The 17,715-nt window shown below is 40.9% G+C and overlaps 1 protein-coding gene across 1 annotated transcript in view; it reads right to left on the reverse strand.

Moving 5' to 3' along the window:
* Positions 1 to 17,715, reverse strand: part of PRKAR2A (protein kinase cAMP-dependent type II regulatory subunit alpha) — an 86,355-nt gene that overhangs the window by 26,576 nt on the left and 42,064 nt on the right. The window contains exons 3-4 of the mRNA XM_080995838.1: positions 4,093 to 4,145; positions 2,875 to 2,958 (exon numbers count right to left, since the gene is read on the reverse strand). Of these exons, the coding sequence (XP_080851964.1) occupies positions 2,875 to 2,958; positions 4,093 to 4,145 (137 nt within the window). The remainder of the gene's footprint in view (positions 1 to 2,874; positions 2,959 to 4,092; positions 4,146 to 17,715) is intronic.

Raw genomic sequence — 17,715 nt, forward strand, 5'->3', positions numbered from 1 at the left:
ATTGGCTTCCAGGAGGAAAAATCAAAATTAGAAACAGAACTGTTAGAACCCAAAACTAAGAATTTGTCAAGAATGTATAACTTGCTGCTGAAATGGAATACTCAGGATGAAACGGTGAAATCTGCTATGATTAAATGGGCACAGGATGTTGGACATAATATTATGTTTGCTGACTGGGAACAGTTATGGACCACAGGTATGAAGTTTACGGCATGTAATGCCCTAAGAGAGAATATTATGAAAATGATATACAGGTGGTACATAACCCCAGTCTAGCTTGCAAAAATCTACCATTTGCCCGATAATAAATGTTGGAAATGTAAAGAAACTGAAGGTACATTCTTTCACCTTTGGTGGACGTGCCCAAGGATTAAGGTTTTCTGGGAGATGATTTATAATGAATTAAAAAAGGTATTTAAATATACCTTCTTGAAGAAACCAGAGGCCTTCCTCCTGGGCATAGTCGACCAATCGGTGTTAAAGAAGGACAGAACTTTCTTTATGTATGCTACGACAGCAGCAAGAATACTCATTGCAAAGCACTGGAAGACACAAGATCTACCCACACTGGAGGAATGGCAGATGAAAATGATGGACTATATGGAATTGGCGGAAATGACTGGCAGAATCCGAGACCAGGGAGAAGAGTTGGTGGAAGAAGATTGGAAGAAATTTAAAGACTACTTACAGAAATATTGCAAAATTAATGAATGTTAGAATGATGACGGATTGAAGTTAAGCGGTTTCTAGCGGTAATGGTATAAAAGAATATGGAAAAATTGGTTTTTAATATCTAAAAATTTAATGTTATAATATATCAAGATTAAAGATCAGAATTAAAAAGGAGTGAAAGGAATCGCTGGACTAACAAATTGAATTAGAATACAAAAGAGGGAGGTATGAGGAGGTCCGGGAAACAAGTAAATGTAAAAGAAGTGATGAAAAGATGGAATTGTTTTTAACTGTTTTTTTCTTTTTTGTACTTTGTATTTTGTATTTTTCTTTTTTATTGTCAAATTTCTTATTAATGTGATCTTTTTCTTTTGAAACTTTAATAAATATCATTTAAAAAAAATAAAAATAAAATAAATAAACCTTTGGTCTGATCTGGCATAAAATTACAGAGTTGTAGAGTTGGAAGGGACCACAAGGGTCATGTTCTCATATACTTGGTCTAAGGCTGAAGTTCTATGTAGAATTTACTAGTGATTAAGTCTACTGGACTCAAGGGGCTTACTTCTGAGTAAACAGGCACAGGAACTGGGCTGTGGCATTCTATTTTTCTTTCTTTCTAACTAATCTATAGCAGGTGTGGGGGATCTTTCATTCTCCAGATGTTGCTGAACTGTAATGCCCATTATCCCTGACCATTGACCATGCCTGCAAGGACTGATGGGAGTTGTAGTTCAGCAAATATCTAGAGGGCCAAAGTTTCCCACTTCTGCTCTATGTGGAAAAGCACGGATATGCTAACTGATTACTTAAAAAAAATACTGCATTTGATGGGTAAGAGAAGAGCAGTTAACATTAGCTGATTTCAGGCTGATTCTCTGCATTGTGAGGTTAAAGCCAGAGAATCGTTTTCAAAAGTTTTCTTACAGATTCGTGGAGAATACCTCTTAAGACTGCAGCACCAGAGTGGTTACTTCCTGCTAGCAGACCAACTACCGTATTTTTCGCTCTATAAGACGCACCTAGTTTTTGGAGGAGGAAAACAAGAAAAAAAATATTCTGAATCTCAGAAGCCAGAACAACAAGAGGGATCGCTGCGCAGTGAAAGCAGCAATCCCTCTTGCTGTTCTGGCTTCTGGGAGAAGCTGTGCAGCCTGCATTCGCTCCATAAGATGCCCACACATTTCCCCTTACTTTTTAGGAGGGAAAAAGTGAGTCTTATAGAGCAAAAAATACGGTATTTAAAAATGTCAAAAAGAATAACAGAGTTTTGGTCTTTAACAGCTTTTAAGCAGTTTGCTAAACCTTAGAGTTGAATTTTTAGGGCAGCTGGCAGTACAGTGGTACCTCGGGTTACAAACACTTTGGGTTACAGACTCCGCTAACCCGGAAGTAGTACCTCAGGTTAAGAACCTTGCCCCAGGATGAGAACAGAAATCATGTGGCGGCGGAGCAGGGCCCCATTAGACAAATGTGGTACCTCAGTTTAAGAATGGTTTCAGGTTAAGAACGGACCTCCGGAACATATTAAGCTCGTAACCAGAGGTACCACTGTAGCTTGAAATTACAGCAAAAAAGACCATTGGCAATGCTGCTGATAGATGTGCTGAAATGGCTCCACTGTGCCACGTTTTGTGGAATAAGTAATAAACCAATTTTATAGTATACCTACTTATACCAGATGAAAGTACAAGTTTCTAGCAGCAACAGTAGAATGAACAATGCCTGAAAAGTGATTTTTCCTCTTCCCAATTTCACTTGCCAAGGAAGGGCTGATACTGACCTTCAGTGAGAGTTCAAGCTGGGCCCAGGGGTAGCAACTCATACCAAAGTAAGTGAGCAGAGGCATTTAGAGTTACTGTGGAAAGGTCCAGCTTTCCAGAACACCAGCTACACACTCCTTTCAAATACTGACAATAGACAAGGCAACAGAATGCACAAGGCCTTAATACAGCAAGCGGAAAGAAGGCACTGAGGTGGCTGAGGCAGGTACTTCCCCAAGTGGTACCAACGTGAAGCACTAGGCTATCGCTATTGCCAAGGTCATTCACCTAACGACAAAGGCGCAAGAATTCTTGTGAATATGCTGCTCTTGTGGAGGAAGAACAAGGTGAACCTCTGAGTCAACAATGATTATGTTGCAAAGAACTAACAAGCTAAGACATCAGATAAAAGTAGTAAACACAACAAAAGCAATGCTACCTGATCTAGATTTTTGAAGAGGAGGATATCTTTGCATGCTTCTTGCAATCTGCATCTCTGCTCATCTGTTTTGGGATTTACTACCTGCAAAACATAACAAAGGGAAAGAATTATAGGGGAGTAACCCAGCTTAAACTTAGAATATACCATCTTACTTTAAATCTGAACAGTGAAAATTCAAACATGTGTACAGAAATAGGTACCAAATTTGATCGATAGATGGGTGTGTGGAAATTCCACTTGTGGAACAGGGCTTCCCAAAACAAACATGTGGACCACCACCCCCGCCAAAAAACCCCAAACTCATCCAAGTGTCAAAGGACCTTCTGGAATGAGTAAAATGGGAGAATTTGGCAGGGTTCCCTTGCACAAGTGGAACTGTATTTCTGTTCACACAAAACATCTCTGTTTGGTATCCAATGATTAAATGGATACCATTAAGTGCACCTCAGTAAATTTTGTGCTCTTTGTTTGTTGGAGAGTACTCTGAAAATACCTGTGCTAAGGAGCAAGTTTTCCCATTGCTATCTAGTTTGTTATTCATTTTTAAAAACTTTAAATAACTTGAGAAAATGAATGAAAGAGCATGCTTGTTTACAAGTGTAACTATATTTGCTCTAGAGATGTTTTCCCTATTTGAAAGTATGGACTTATCCCATGAAAGATATGAACATGTTAGATATGAACAGTTTGTTAAGTAATATTGAGCATTCTCTAAAAACAACTGCATCTGAAATCCCAAACAAGCCTATCCATACTTTTAAAAATTGTATAAAACAAATGTTTCTGCTTTTTACAGCATGTGGAATAATGCTGGGAGTTTTTAGGGGGGATGATAGGTATCTCCTACTATTAGTCAAATTCTTGAAAAAGTAATGCATTCCACTTCTACAAAGAGGCATTAAGAGACGTGAGGAAATCTGGGTATCAATTTTACTAATTTTTACATGCCACCACAAGTAGTATGATCAAAGTCTCACAGATAAAAGGCCTTCAAGTATAATTGTGAAAACCCTTTGCTGTTCAATCTGTAACACAGCTGCAATGCCCTACAGAACAAAGTGTCGCTGCATCACTTATGACTTCACTTTGTAAACACACAGATCCATGTTATAAGGAAGGCAGGTAGCACACACAGAACTGCTTATTGCAGAACCAACAGTATCTGTCCCATTAAACTGTGCAAAAATCAGATACGATTTGTTCATTCTCCCTTACCCTCGGTTCTGTGTCTTCCTCTTCTTCATCTGGGTTGAATGCTTCTGCACAGACTTGAAAGAGAAGAAAATATATTTTAAAAATTATAAACATGCAGAGAACAATGAACTCTGTGTGTGTGTGTGTGTGTGTGTGTGCGTGCGTGCGCGTGCGTGCTTGCTTGCGTGCGTGCGTGCATGTAAGCTTGCCAAGCTGCATTGCAACCTATTTATTGTGTATGAGGAAGATGTACTGGTATCTTCAATTATGTTATTGCTCCCAGTTCTGGCTGACTGTTCAGTAGAAAACACACTATTGCCATTGTCTAAGTCAGGCATGTTCAAAGTCCATTTCAGGGCCCTAATCCGGCTTGCCAGTCAATTTAATCCGGACCCCGTGGCAGTATATGTCCTGGGGTAAAATCCTAAAAAAAAGCTCAGCAACTTCAATCCTTGATCAGTTCACTTCATAAAATCAGGCCCTCTTTGAAAAAAGTTTGGACACCCCTGGTCTAAGTAAAGCAAAGGCTTCTTCCTCAATTGCATAACCCCCAATGGCTGGCTTGGTTTAGCCCATTAAGTCAAAGTCACTCAGCAGAAAGCTAGGAGGGGGGAACTGAAAGCTTTTTCTGTTGAGGAGCTGAATAATATTTCTGTGACCTTATCACCTTCCATAGGGTAAATTCAAATTATATATATGCATGGGAATTAATAGGATGATGAGGAATTAGTTCTTGTATATCTGTCACTGTTATATTTGTATGGTGACTGCAGGGCTATGCCCTTCAAGCTATAAATTATAAAAGTGTCATTTACTGTAGTTGTCTTGTTGCTTTGGGACTAAAGCTGTTTGCAAAGAAGCAACTTTGCAATATCCAGCTCCTTGGCACATTAGAGGAAAATTTGGACTGGCTGACGCTACAGTTTGCAAACCAGAAATGTCTAATATTCTCTTAGACTATTGTGTTGTTCATGTGTTAAAAACAAATTACTTATGCATTAAACTTTTTGTAAATAAATTTTTACTGAACTGATTTTACAATTTCAACTTCAAAAATTGTTTTTGACCCCCCCCCCCAAAAAGGGGAAAAAAGAATGAGAAATACAAAATATCCAACACAAAGAACTAAAATAAAAAAATTAATAACATCTTTTGGGGGGTTCTCTTTAACGTCCTGACTTCCCTCCATTTCCTTTACTGGTTCATTGAATACATATATTTTCTGCATAATTATACTTAAACCTCTTTTTTCATATCCATATTATTTTATTCTAATTACATACCATCAGTTTTTATTGTTTCAGTTCAAATTTCCTTCCATAAATTTTATCTTATTTTAACTACTTGCAAGTGTTTGGGTCAAACCCTGCCAATTTTTCTACTTGTTTACAATATTTTTGTACATATACAATAAATGCCTCCCATTTTTGCATTAAACTCTTTTTAAGCATCTGCTGTATTGCATAAATATGGCTGCATCTAAAGAATCCCCCCCCCCAACGCTTTAACTATTCACAAGCTTTATGCTACTTAAGTCCCATAGGACCTACACAGCCAGAAGTTACAAACACAGCAAGTGTGCGAACACAGATTACTGCAATTACAGAAAATTGGGATTTGGTCTATATAGAATTGTTTCATTAAGTGATATAGATGCTGGAGATCTATGAAGAGATTTAAAATGTTGTGGAACTGAATGGGACAATAGTTAAAATCCAAAAAAATAAAGGGAAAGGGTCCAGACTCCTGGTGCTGTTTGGAGAATAGGAAAGGAGCACAGGAAGCAGAGGCTGTATGGAAAATGGGACATATATATGTCTGTGGATGAAGAGATCACAACATTCCTTTGGGTGGAAGCAGATACTATTGCTCAGGGTTACACTTGCACTGTCCTATACTGTCCCCATTTGACAATTGGGCTTAGAGCTACGTATCATGATTAAATCTCTGGTTAGCAGGATTGCCTGGGGGGCTTAACTAGACCTGCTTAAAGCGGAAAAGAACTAGAGATTACACTGGATACAAAAATCCTGCTTTACGAGAGAGAGAGAAAAATTCATTCTCACTGAACATGGATGGGTAAACTCTGCATCAATATAACCACCAATACTAACAAAATGATATTGTGGATCTGTATTTGCTATCCAGAAAGAATAAGGGTTCCGTATACTGTGAAACTAAATATTTAAACTGAAGCATGGGAGATTTTATCAACCCAATCTGTATTAAAAGAAGCAAATAAATTTTATAACTGAAGTTGAGTCATATACAGAAAGATTACTTGAACAGGATACATTAAGTCAATGATACCTCATTTTCTGGTGCAGCATAAAGCCCCTAGGGAACTCTGAACACACATCCCCTAAAGCAGGCATGTCCAAAGTCCGTTTCGGGGACCTAATGGCTTAATCCGGCCGCTGTGGCAGTTTATTTCCTGGGCTAAAATCCTAAAAGAACTCAACAACTTCAACCCTAAAAGAAGCTCAACAACTTCAATCCTAAAAAAAAGTAAACAACTTTGGTCGGCCCCCACGGCCCTTCACTTCATCAAATCTTTGAAAAAAGTTTGGACACCACTGCCCTAAAGCCTTCCAAAGACTTAGAACAGTCATTTTCAATTTTGAAGGGTCATTTTATTCTACTATACCATTATACTGAAACAGAAAAGCAACTCAAATTTGTATTCAGAGCAATTAAATGTTGTTCCCAACTATTCTGAATATAAATTTGAGAGTTTAGCATTTTAAAAATTGGTGTGGCTGTCTGCAAACATTGGGCTGTAGTCCATTAAATCCCATACCATTCTCTACAAACAAAGCTAAGTGTTGTAACTCTCCAACGGTTTGACTTTACCCCCTTAGGCGCACTCTTCCATTGTTTCACGAAACAGACGGATGCCAGCATTAACTTCAATGGGTCTACTCTGAGTAGGACTAGCATTAAATGCCACCTAGGGTTTCATCCAATGCCAGTCCTACTCAGAATATAGTCAACTTAATGAACCTGACTTTGTGCTCAATGCACCCAACCAGCCCTGTCTGTAGAAGACCTGTGAAAGAACTTCCGCTCGCGCAACAGGGCTTTCCCCCCCCACTCTACTCCCGCTGTGAGCCCCCCAAAACCACAGGGGGGGGGTCATTTCACCTAGGAATCAGGAATGTTTGCACAGATTGGAAGAAGCTGTTACAGCTTCAAACAAAACAGCTGTCTTTTTCTATTTAATTTTATCTCTCCTTGCTTACTCTAAAATAAGCAGGTTTGTGGGATCCACCTGAAAAGCGATATATACCATATTTCACTGTGTAATGGTCACCACTGTGTAATAGTCACACACCTTTTCTTTGGTCCCTAAAATTGGTTCCCTAAGCATTAACCGCATAATAGTCACAAGGTGTAACTCTCAGCGTGTGCATTCTCAGTACCAAAAACAAGTACACCTACCCTGAAATACTACTGGAGTAGAATCTCAAATTACAACTATGAGAAATGCATCTTTTCTTACCTTACAGTTACAAACAGCTGAGAGAATTGAGATCCTATGTGACCTGTCACATGGCAAGGTTGGAATGGTGTTGAGTCCTCCCTTCCTTGCCATCCTGCAATTCATTTTACTGTAAGAGATTCACCTGCTACTTCTTCCTTTCTAGCTGGAATCTATGTGTTTGGAGCCAAGCCAATCCCATTAGTTCCTTGTTCAGATATGAACTTTAATTAAGGCTGCATTAAAAGATGAATCTATAACTTCTACTTTGCTTTGACTGCAAGACTAAAGAGAACAGGTCTGAAGGGTGGGGGATTCTCCTATGCGAGAACCAGTTGTAAGGTTATTTTGAATGAGCTGATATGCGGTGAGTGAAATTTGACTGCCCCTCCCCCACCCTACCACTCATCCTGAAACCATTCACAAAATTTAAAAAAGTCCTGGAGGCAGTGAAAGGCTCCATGCAGCCCTAAGCAAGAACAATAAATTATTTATAAAAAGAAATTATGACCAGTATTGACAGCAAATACTATTTCAAGAAAATATATTATGGTATGCTCAAGTCATTCAGTGAAATTGATCAGGAGAGGGTTCTTGCCCAAACAATTCATTCAACACATTATGTGGAATGCACTGCTGAAAGGTGCAGTCGTAATCAACAGCTTAGACAGCTTTTTAAAAAGATATGTCCTCTGTGGATTTGTCTGAATAGATATTTAAACATGACAGCTAAAGGTGCTGTTCCATATTTGAAGGCGGTATATCTCCAATTACCAGCTACTGAAGACAAATTGGCACAGGATGCTTATCACCATACCATGCTGTGTGTTTCCCAGGAGCACACAGCTAGCTACTCCAAGAGACAGTGCTGGCCTAGATGGTTCATTGGTTGGATCCAGAAAGGCAGGTATTGTTGGACTGACCTGGAAAGTGCCCTCAACTTTATTTATAATTTGTCCCCGTCTCACCTTTCTATAGCAACAGTCAGGTCAGTATACAATTAAAAGAAGTACAACAAAATATACACTCAATTATCCTTCAAGGACAAGATGTTTCTGGTCTTTTTTTCTTCTCTTTTGTAAGTATGGTTGCTTTCAAACCAGAAATTTCTTGCCTTTTTTTGGAGTCCGCTTACATAGTGAAAGTAAAGATGCCTAACAGCAAAAGATTAGGAGTCAGAATTGTTTTAACCTTACTTTGTTCCTCTTCTGTTTATGTTTTGCTGGAGTCTACACCATTAAGAATTTTACAGAGGCGCTCATTTGTCCTCTATTCACTAGTCTGACAGTACAAAACTCTTGGAACATTGCCCAGCTTACTGAAGTGAATAAACCTGAGCAGAGAGAGAAAAGCAAGCCTTTTATAAAATCTGAAAGAAACCCCAGAAGCCTGCAAGTCACTGGAGATCAAAGGTTTATGCAGTTTCCTAGCCATGTTATGCATAAATGCAGCATTAGTTGAGATACTTATTTGTACTCTCCTACAGAGAAAAAGTACTGTGTAAGTAAAGCATTGTCACTCTCTAGTTAAGCATTCATTCAGGAATTAACACAGCGCATTCTAACATTAGCAAACATAAAGCTGAGATGAACAGTACTACAAATATCATGTCTTCTTTTTTTCTATTTCCCCCCACAATTAAGCAAAAATCAAATAGATGGAAATGTGCTGTTTTATATATGATGTCAGGCAGGATTCGAGATAAAAGTGCTCTTAGACAAAAAGTCACAGCATCTTCTCTTGTAGAAATACATTCCATGTTTTACTTTGCATTTGAGTGAAGGAAAGACACAGAATGCTAGACAGAAGAAGCGTTATCCTCATCTAGAGAGAAACTCATTAAAAAGTGTAGCAAGGGTTTAAAATCTCCTTAACAGTGGTAACACAATAAATGAAACAAGAGTACCCCCTACTCAGAAATGAGTTACTACTGCATTTTGCTTTCTGTATAGTCTTCCTAGATGATACAAGGTCTGAACTGAATTACAATGACCATTTCGTGGGGGGGAGGGTTTCTATTCCCAGCCCCCTGCATGCATCGGTGGAGCACATGACATACCGTTACACTCTTTTAGTGACATGTTTAATGATGCTTTCATGTCACTTCCAGGTTCAGCGCTGTGCACGCAATCACGCATCATTCTGACGCACATTGATCTGTCCTTGCCAGTACTTTACATTATTGCTCACATGACAGCTGTGGTAAATGAGTTCAATAACTGAGGGGAATTAATGATATGGAGGAAGGGACACGGGTGGCGCTGTGGTCTAAACCACAGAGCCTAGGACTTGCCAATCAGAAGGTCGGCGGTTCGAATCCCCGCAACGGGGTGAGCTCCCGTTGCTTGGTCCCTGCTCCTGACAACCTAGCAGTTCGAAAGCACTCAAAGTGCAAGCAGATAAATAGGTACCGCTCCAGTGGGAAGGTAAACGGCGTTTCCGTGCGCTGCTGTGGTTCGCCAGAAGCGGCTTAGTCATGCTGGCCACGTGACCTGGAAGCTGTCTGCGGACAAACGTCGGCTCCCTCGGCCAGTAAAGCGAGATGAGCTCTGCAACCCCAGAGTTGTCTGCAACTGGACCTAACGGTCAGGAGTACCTTTACCTTTACTGATATGGAGATTAATGTTATTGAGCTTCAGTTGCAAGTTCCTGTAAGTTACTTGTCATGTCTCTAGTTGGTTACATGAAAATAAAGCTTGGAGGCCTATTCCTTCTCTGTTACTTGCATTGGTGGCTCATGCAAGATTACATTATCAATATTACAGCTATGATTATTGTTACCAACCATTATTGTTACCAACCATTGATATAAGGTTTGAAGTCAGTTCACATGATCAAACAAGAAGAAATCTGGGTTTCAGAACATATGCCTACAACCTGCTATGCATTCAAAGTGACATGTTCGACAGCCACATTTTTGTAATTCTGCCTCACCAGTACGGCAGAATAGTAAGGAATTGGTTATTGTACACTGGCCTGCTGAATACACTGGGCAAGTTCACAAATCACAATAAACCACAGTTAAAAACCAAGTATGGTGTAATGTCAACAAGCAGTATGCTACTCAAAAGTGCACTCGTTCCCCATTTGTCCTACTGCTGACAAGTCATGGTCAAAAGAAGCCCAAGCATCTGGTGGGCTGCATGATTCAGAACTAGACTTACATGTTATTGAGCATATGGGATTTCTGTTTGGTCAACCGTGGGAATCAGACTCCAGACAGAGTAATGAGACCTCCTCTGGAATTGCCCACCAAAATGGTGTCTCAACTTAATTCCTTTGGTGTCTAAAATCATCTAGTTAAGTCACTAATGGAAATTAACAGAGGGGGTGCTCTTTATGAAGACCATGATTGTGTCACCAGTCTGTGAGACATGAGACACTAAGATACTACAGCAATAGCATGATTAAAGCTTCACAGCCTCAAACTCCAACCCTTTTCACTGCATTTAATCTTTTAATTCCCTTGTGTAGCTTCCAAGACTAAATGTTTTTCCCCAAGCTCTACAATAGTTATTTTCTACCCATAATAGGAAACACACTCCTAAGTATCTTTACAGTCAGCATAAATATAATTTTATGAGCAATGAAATGAAGCTTTTAAATCATTCTGGTCAATATTTTAAATTTTCATTATATTTTCATTGGGTTCTTCTTTCAACAGCTTCCCCCACTCCCAGGGAATTATTTCAAAAACTTCCAAATTAAAAAGCACCACCAGAGTCTGGTGATTCAGAGAACAGAGCATGAGATGCTGATAACAACTGGAATAAAAAGCTGGTGTTAATGTGACCTTGCAAACTGCAGGATCAAACAGGTTGCAGACTGCATATTTCATCAATATGTTTCCAAGTATTCTGAGTCTACACTTAGAATCTCTCATTATTATTTTTTAAGAATATATACCATATTTTTCGCCCTATAGGACGCACTTTTTCCCCTCCAAAAATGAAGGGGAAATGTGTGTGCGTCCTATGGGGCGAATGCAGGCTTTCGCTGAAGCCTGGAGAGCGAGAGGCGTCGGTGCGCACCGACACCTCTCGCTCTCCAGGCTCCAGGAAGCTATCTGCAAGCCTTGCGCACCCGGGGGGAGTTCCCCCGGGCACGCAAGGCTTGCGGGCAGCAGCCTGCAGCACGGGGCGCCCTCTGGAGGATGCCCCGTGCTTCGCGCAGGTGTCGGCAAGCCTTGCACGCCCGGGGGGAGATCTCCCCCGGGAGCGCAAGGCTTGCGGGCGGCAGCCTGCAGGGCGGAGCGCCCTCCGGAGGACGCCCCGTGCTTCGCGCAGGTGTCCCCAAGCCTTGCGCGCCCGGGGGGAGATCCCCCCGGGCGCGCACGGCTTGCGGGCGGCAGCCTGCAGCGCGGAGCACGGGTCACCCTCCGGAGGACACCCCATGCTTCGCGCAGGTGTCCGCAAGCCTTGCGCGCCCGGGGGAACTCCCCCCGAGCGCGCATGGCTTGCGGGCGGCAGCCAGCAGCGCGGAGCATGGGGTGCCCTCCGGAGGACGCCCCGTGCTTCGCGCAGGTGTCTGCAGCCTGCCGCCCGGCGCGTGGGGCGCCCTGAAGCAGAGCGCCCCTCACGCCGGGCAGACACCGGCCAGCCCCACAAGCTCGGGGGACAACGGGGAGGCGCAGCGCCGCCATCCCACTGTTCCCCGACCTGGTTTTGGGGGGGAAATAAAGGGAAAAAATTTTTCCTTTTATTTCCCCCCCAAAAAAGTAGGTGCGTCCTATGGGACGGAGCGTCCTATGGAACGAAAAATACGGTATGTTGCTGCAGATAAAGCAGAGTGTTGAATACTACATTAAGGACATAGTAGTATAGCACAAAGTTGCCTGTCTTGCTTGGCTCTCCATGGGAACACAGAGAGAGAAAAGACTCAGTATAGCACAGCACATTCAGCTGAGGCTGAAAGCAAAGTCATTGCTCACCATTGTTTCTAGACAGAATGAAAGCTGGAAAAGGCAAGTCCTGTTCCTCCCACTAACCTGTCACACTTGCAGTCAGATAAAGCACCCTAACAGCTACCCATATGGCTTGGATACATGGGCATAGCCAAGTGGGGGGAGCCAGGCCCCCTAAATCAAGTAAATCAATAAAAATACTTAACTGAGGTTCTGCCCCTTACCACCCATTATTAAGGTGGTGTACTTTTACTGCAGAATTTAAGTGTTATTTTTAAGGGGGGAAATGTGCAATGAAACCCCTACATCTATACTAAAGCTTTAGACTCTTTCCAGACAACAGTTTGTCTACTAAATAAAATAAACATGAAGCATCAGGACATCTTTCCTCAATGAAATGCTTCTCTTCCAGATCTGTCATATTCTCCTCAGCACTCAGCTTTATTTTTTCAAAGGGAAACACGTGTCTCTCTCTAATGCACCCACTGCTACTGAAAATATTTGGTTTTATCCAACTAAAACATGTGTGAACAGAGTGACTTCCACAAGCGCTACAGAACTTACCCCCTCCCCACACACACACTTTTCTCTCCCTGCACACCTCCCAAATCTGCTCTGGGCATTCCAATTCTCCAAAAATTTGGGTATGGTGCAAGCAGTGCACAAGTGGGAGGAAATTCTGTTCTGTTCATGAAAGTTTTTCCATGCACACAATGATTTAGTGTGTGATACAACTCCAAGTAGAATCTATGCAAATGGAATTGACCTTATTGCACAACTTCTGTTACATCACTTGTGGCAATGCCTCATGCCCACAACACTTTTGAGTCTTCCAGTTTTAGGTTAAGAAGATTCTCACAGAGCAGAACCTACCTAGCACTTTTACATAAAAAGGTTACTGCTGTGGAGATTTCATGAGCCTTGAGGTGTTTTAGTTTTGAAGACTCTGCCCTTTTTAACCCCAGTATAGGAGAACACGTCTGCTCTTTCCCCCCCTCTGTATTTAACTATTAGTATACTCTTGTCTAAATTAAATAAAAAGTACAAGATATTTTTTACAAAGCAAGAATGGGGAACCTGTGGCCTGTTACTATACCACAATTCTCAGCAGCCCCAGCAGCATGGCCAATGGTCAGAGTTGAGAACTGTAGTCCAAGAGTATCTAGAGAACCACAGGTTCACCACTATGCTTTTAAAGCAGCTACTGATTGTCCCTGGGTGGCGCTGTGGTCTAAACCACTGGCCTAGGGCTTGCCAATCAGAAGGTCGGCGGTTTGAATCCCCGCAACGGGGTGAGCTCCCATTGCTTGGTCCCTGCTCCTGACAACCTAGCAGTTCAAAAGCAAGCAGTGCAAGTAGATAAACAGGTACCGCTCCGGCGGGAAGGTAAACAGCATTTCCGTGCACTACTCTGGTTCGCCAGAAGCGGCTTAGTCATGCTGGCCACGTGACCCGGAAGCTGTACGCCAGCTCCCTCAGCCAGTAAATCGAGATGAGCGCTGCAACCCCAGAGTCGTTCATGACTGGACCTAACGGTCAGGGGTCCCTTTACCTTTACTGATTGTCCCTATTTCAACAAGACAGATAACCTATTATTTTGTGGAGCCAGGGTATCAGATCTTACAAAAGTTTAGCATAATTTTTTTAGAATAAAAGGCAGTTTTATTTTTACCAGCGAGTAATGCCCTTATTCTAAAATACAATCATACTGGCTCTGCAAGGTCCCCATGTTCCAAGCTACAAATCTCCTAACAGGAATGTTCTATCAGCACCAGTATCCTCAAATCAATTAGAACAGCTGAAGCACAAACATTCATTCATTCATTCATTCATTTCACCTTAAAAAATGCTTGCCTTTGGTACTGCGTGGCATGTTACAGGCAAATCTTTAATCTTGGGCACGTCTAGATATGTCAGAGCCATGCACCTGACGAAAAAAAAGCTGATACAAACATAGAACACACAATAGCTGTTGCATTGACTATAAAGAATACATAGTCTTTGGTCATAGAATTTTAGAGTTCGGAAAGAGCCAAAGGTTATCGAGTCCAACCGCCTGCAATGCAGGAATCTCAGCTAAAGCATCCGTGACAAATGGCCATCCTACCTCAGCATAAAAACCACCAAGAAAGGAGTCTACCACCTCATGAGAGTCTGTTTGCCTGGTAGTTATTTTGACAGTTTCCTTTTCTTACGATTGCTAGTTTATCTGAACTCTCAGATTGTGTTTTGTATTTTCAGACATGCACTCATGAAGCAGTCACTAAGATTTAACACTAGATTGTTTCCAATGGAAAATTCCACAAAAGCATTGCACTATTTTCTCCCACTTTCTCCTTGGAACAAGTTCCCATATCAAATCCCCAAATTCCATTTTGAACATTTTACTTCACATGTATTTAAGCTGCTTTCTGTTAACACCTTTAACACAGAGACGTGACAGAACTAGTTGTTTGAACTTCATGTTCCTCAAAATATAACAAGGAAAGAACAGTGGAAGGTAAACATGTTAGTTGAGCCTATGCCAAGTCACTGCACAGAAGGAGAATTTCTGAAGAGGCTTTTGGATAAGATACCTGCCCTAAAAAAGATCTACTGGAAAATATGAGTCATTCACAACCACTACTTTCCTGCTTGGCAGGGGGTTGGACTCGATGGCCCTTGTGGTCTCTTCCAACTCTGTGATTCTATGATTCTACTTTACAATTCAAGGCAAGGCCCCCACTTTTAGGAATATCCAATGTTTTCACATTGTTTACTTACATAATAGTTTTAAAATATCAGATCTGTGTAACTAAGGCAAATTTAGCAAGGCACTGAGCACCAAATTATGTCACTGTCTCAAAAATAAGCAGCAACGTTTGTCATGCTAAGAGCAGGGGTGGAGAGAAAAAGGATATATGAATTTTACTTTAAGCCTTTTCTGGTACAATGCTTCAGGACTCCCAGCAAGTTCTAACAAATGACTCAGGCTGTACTGCCACAATCAGTATGCAGTTTTTACAAAGGTTGTTAAACGCAAGTACTTGGCAGGAAAATACTCTTGAAAATAAGACACACACAGGGAGAGAATTATATTCTACAAATAGGGAATCTTGTTTGAAATACAGTTTCAAATTAAGCTGTTCCTGTTTCATTTTAAAAAGAATTCACTGAGTGGTTTATTTCAGTTATGAATGGAGCAGAAAGAAAACCATACTCCTTGTTCTGTGATGACCAGCCAAAAGCATACTTTTGTGCACCTATTACCCAACAGATTTCCCCACCCAGTGGAAAATGAGAGGTTGTTCCAACAGCCTCTGGAGAGGCATCTGTCATATAAGTACTGGTGCTTTGCATCCCCCACCTGGTAGAGTGTATGGGACTGGAGGAAATCAGGACCCAAATGGCTATCACCACACTAATTCATAGTTATTAACATCACACAAAATTATTATTTCTGCCATGAAAGAATTATGATCACACAAGCGAGCTGTATTTTAGGAGGCTGCCCTGGAAGGCATATTTCACGTGCTCTACAAACTTGTAGTCTTATAAAGATTATGTGTATTTCATTCTATTGAAAGAGCAAAAAGTAATATAGTCGTACCTTGGAAGCCAAACAGAATCCGTTCCGGAAGTCTGTTCGATTTCCAAAATGTTCTAAGGGACAGCTTCCGAAGAACGTTCACAAACCGGAACACTTACTTCCAGGTTTGCAGCGTTTGGGAGCCAAAACATTCGACTGCTAAGGCGTTCATCAACCAAGGTACGACTGTACGTACTGGGAACACAAACCAATCTGCAGTCAGAACGCACCATTAATGAAATCTGCAATGAATATAGTCACTTGCAAACAAAAATTACAGTTCTGCATTTGCCCTCTGGCCTGTAAGGGGTGCCACTAAAAACATCAGGATATATTGAGACTTCCCCCAGCCACACTATGGAAGGAGACAGGAAGCCTGGTCACACATAAATCAACTTGATGAATTACTGAATATATTCAGTCCCCATTAAACGTTTGGGTTGGTTTGCTGTGAGCAAGTGATTAATAGAAGAATGTTGGTTAGTGGTTTATGAAACAACGCATTAGCAGTTTAGACACAGCTTGTTCTGTATAGGTAGCTAGAACAAAGTCTATTTTTGTTGCAGCAATGTTCATTGTTAATGGTCCTTGAAATTCAGAATAAAAATTAGACACAAGCTGAAGCTGTGTAATATATGGGTCATAAAACCCTCAGGCAAAAATTATCTATACTGGATTTTAGAAAAAAAATGAGCTGGTCAGGTTAAGCAGGTCAAGCCATTTTGTTTTTTTAAAGCCTCATCCATCCTCTTCTCCAACAGCCTGTTTACTGATGTGTATATGGTTTATTACCTTATGTGCGTTGTATACCACAGTGAACATGCAGCAGTTGCACCTTGTCAGAACTTGTCAAGAAATGTATATTCTGACAATCTGTATTACCATCTTAAAATCCTCCAACCCCAAAACTGAAATATTAGAAAAAATCCCTGACTATAGGCATAACCTCGTTCATACTTTATCCTATTCTGATGTGTTTTAAATGAGCCATTCTTTTCACAACCTCTGTCAACTATTCATCAATACCCGTTGCCAATAGTGGTGGTTTCTCTAAAGAGATGTCTCCCAAGTTCAATTCTCCATCTCATCAGTCACTTTTAGAGGGCCAGATGTTGCATTTAACTGGAGCTCCAAGAACCCAGGTAATATGCAGCCAACTCCATTTTGAAACCCTTCACATTGGCTTAAAGCAAACATTTCTTGAAGTCTTAGATCCTAACTGCTATTCCAACATCATCAAGCAACATAGAAACAACTTGCCAGTGGAAACTTGTATTTTACTATTTGGTACTGTTCGGCCAGCTTAAAATATTTGTTCTTCACTTCTAGGTTTAAATAAATACAATAAATTTATTTCAGATTTTGTGGGAGGGGGTTGTGGGGGAGAACCCTGCTTTACCCCACAACGATGCAGGACATGATTGCCATGGTTATTTATTCATTTGTTCTTTAATATTTCTAAGTTGCTTAATATTTAATTTTTTCCCAAGTAGTGTATGCAAATAAAACCACAAAAACAATATCATAAATGAAAATGCCATACAAAAATCCAGTGGTACATGGTCCATTCTTATGCATCAGGGAAAGCCTACACAGGAGTTTAATTTGAAAACATAATGGCAAAGGGGTTAAAAGGAACAGGAGATGAGACGGGGAAGAAAAGAAATCCAAAGACTTTAAAAGCTATTGTTA

The sequence above is a fragment of the Podarcis pityusensis genome (assembly GCF_964106645.2).
Source record: "Podarcis pityusensis genome assembly, chromosome: 2".
Lineage (NCBI taxonomy): Eukaryota > Metazoa > Chordata > Lepidosauria > Squamata > Lacertidae > Podarcis > Podarcis pityusensis.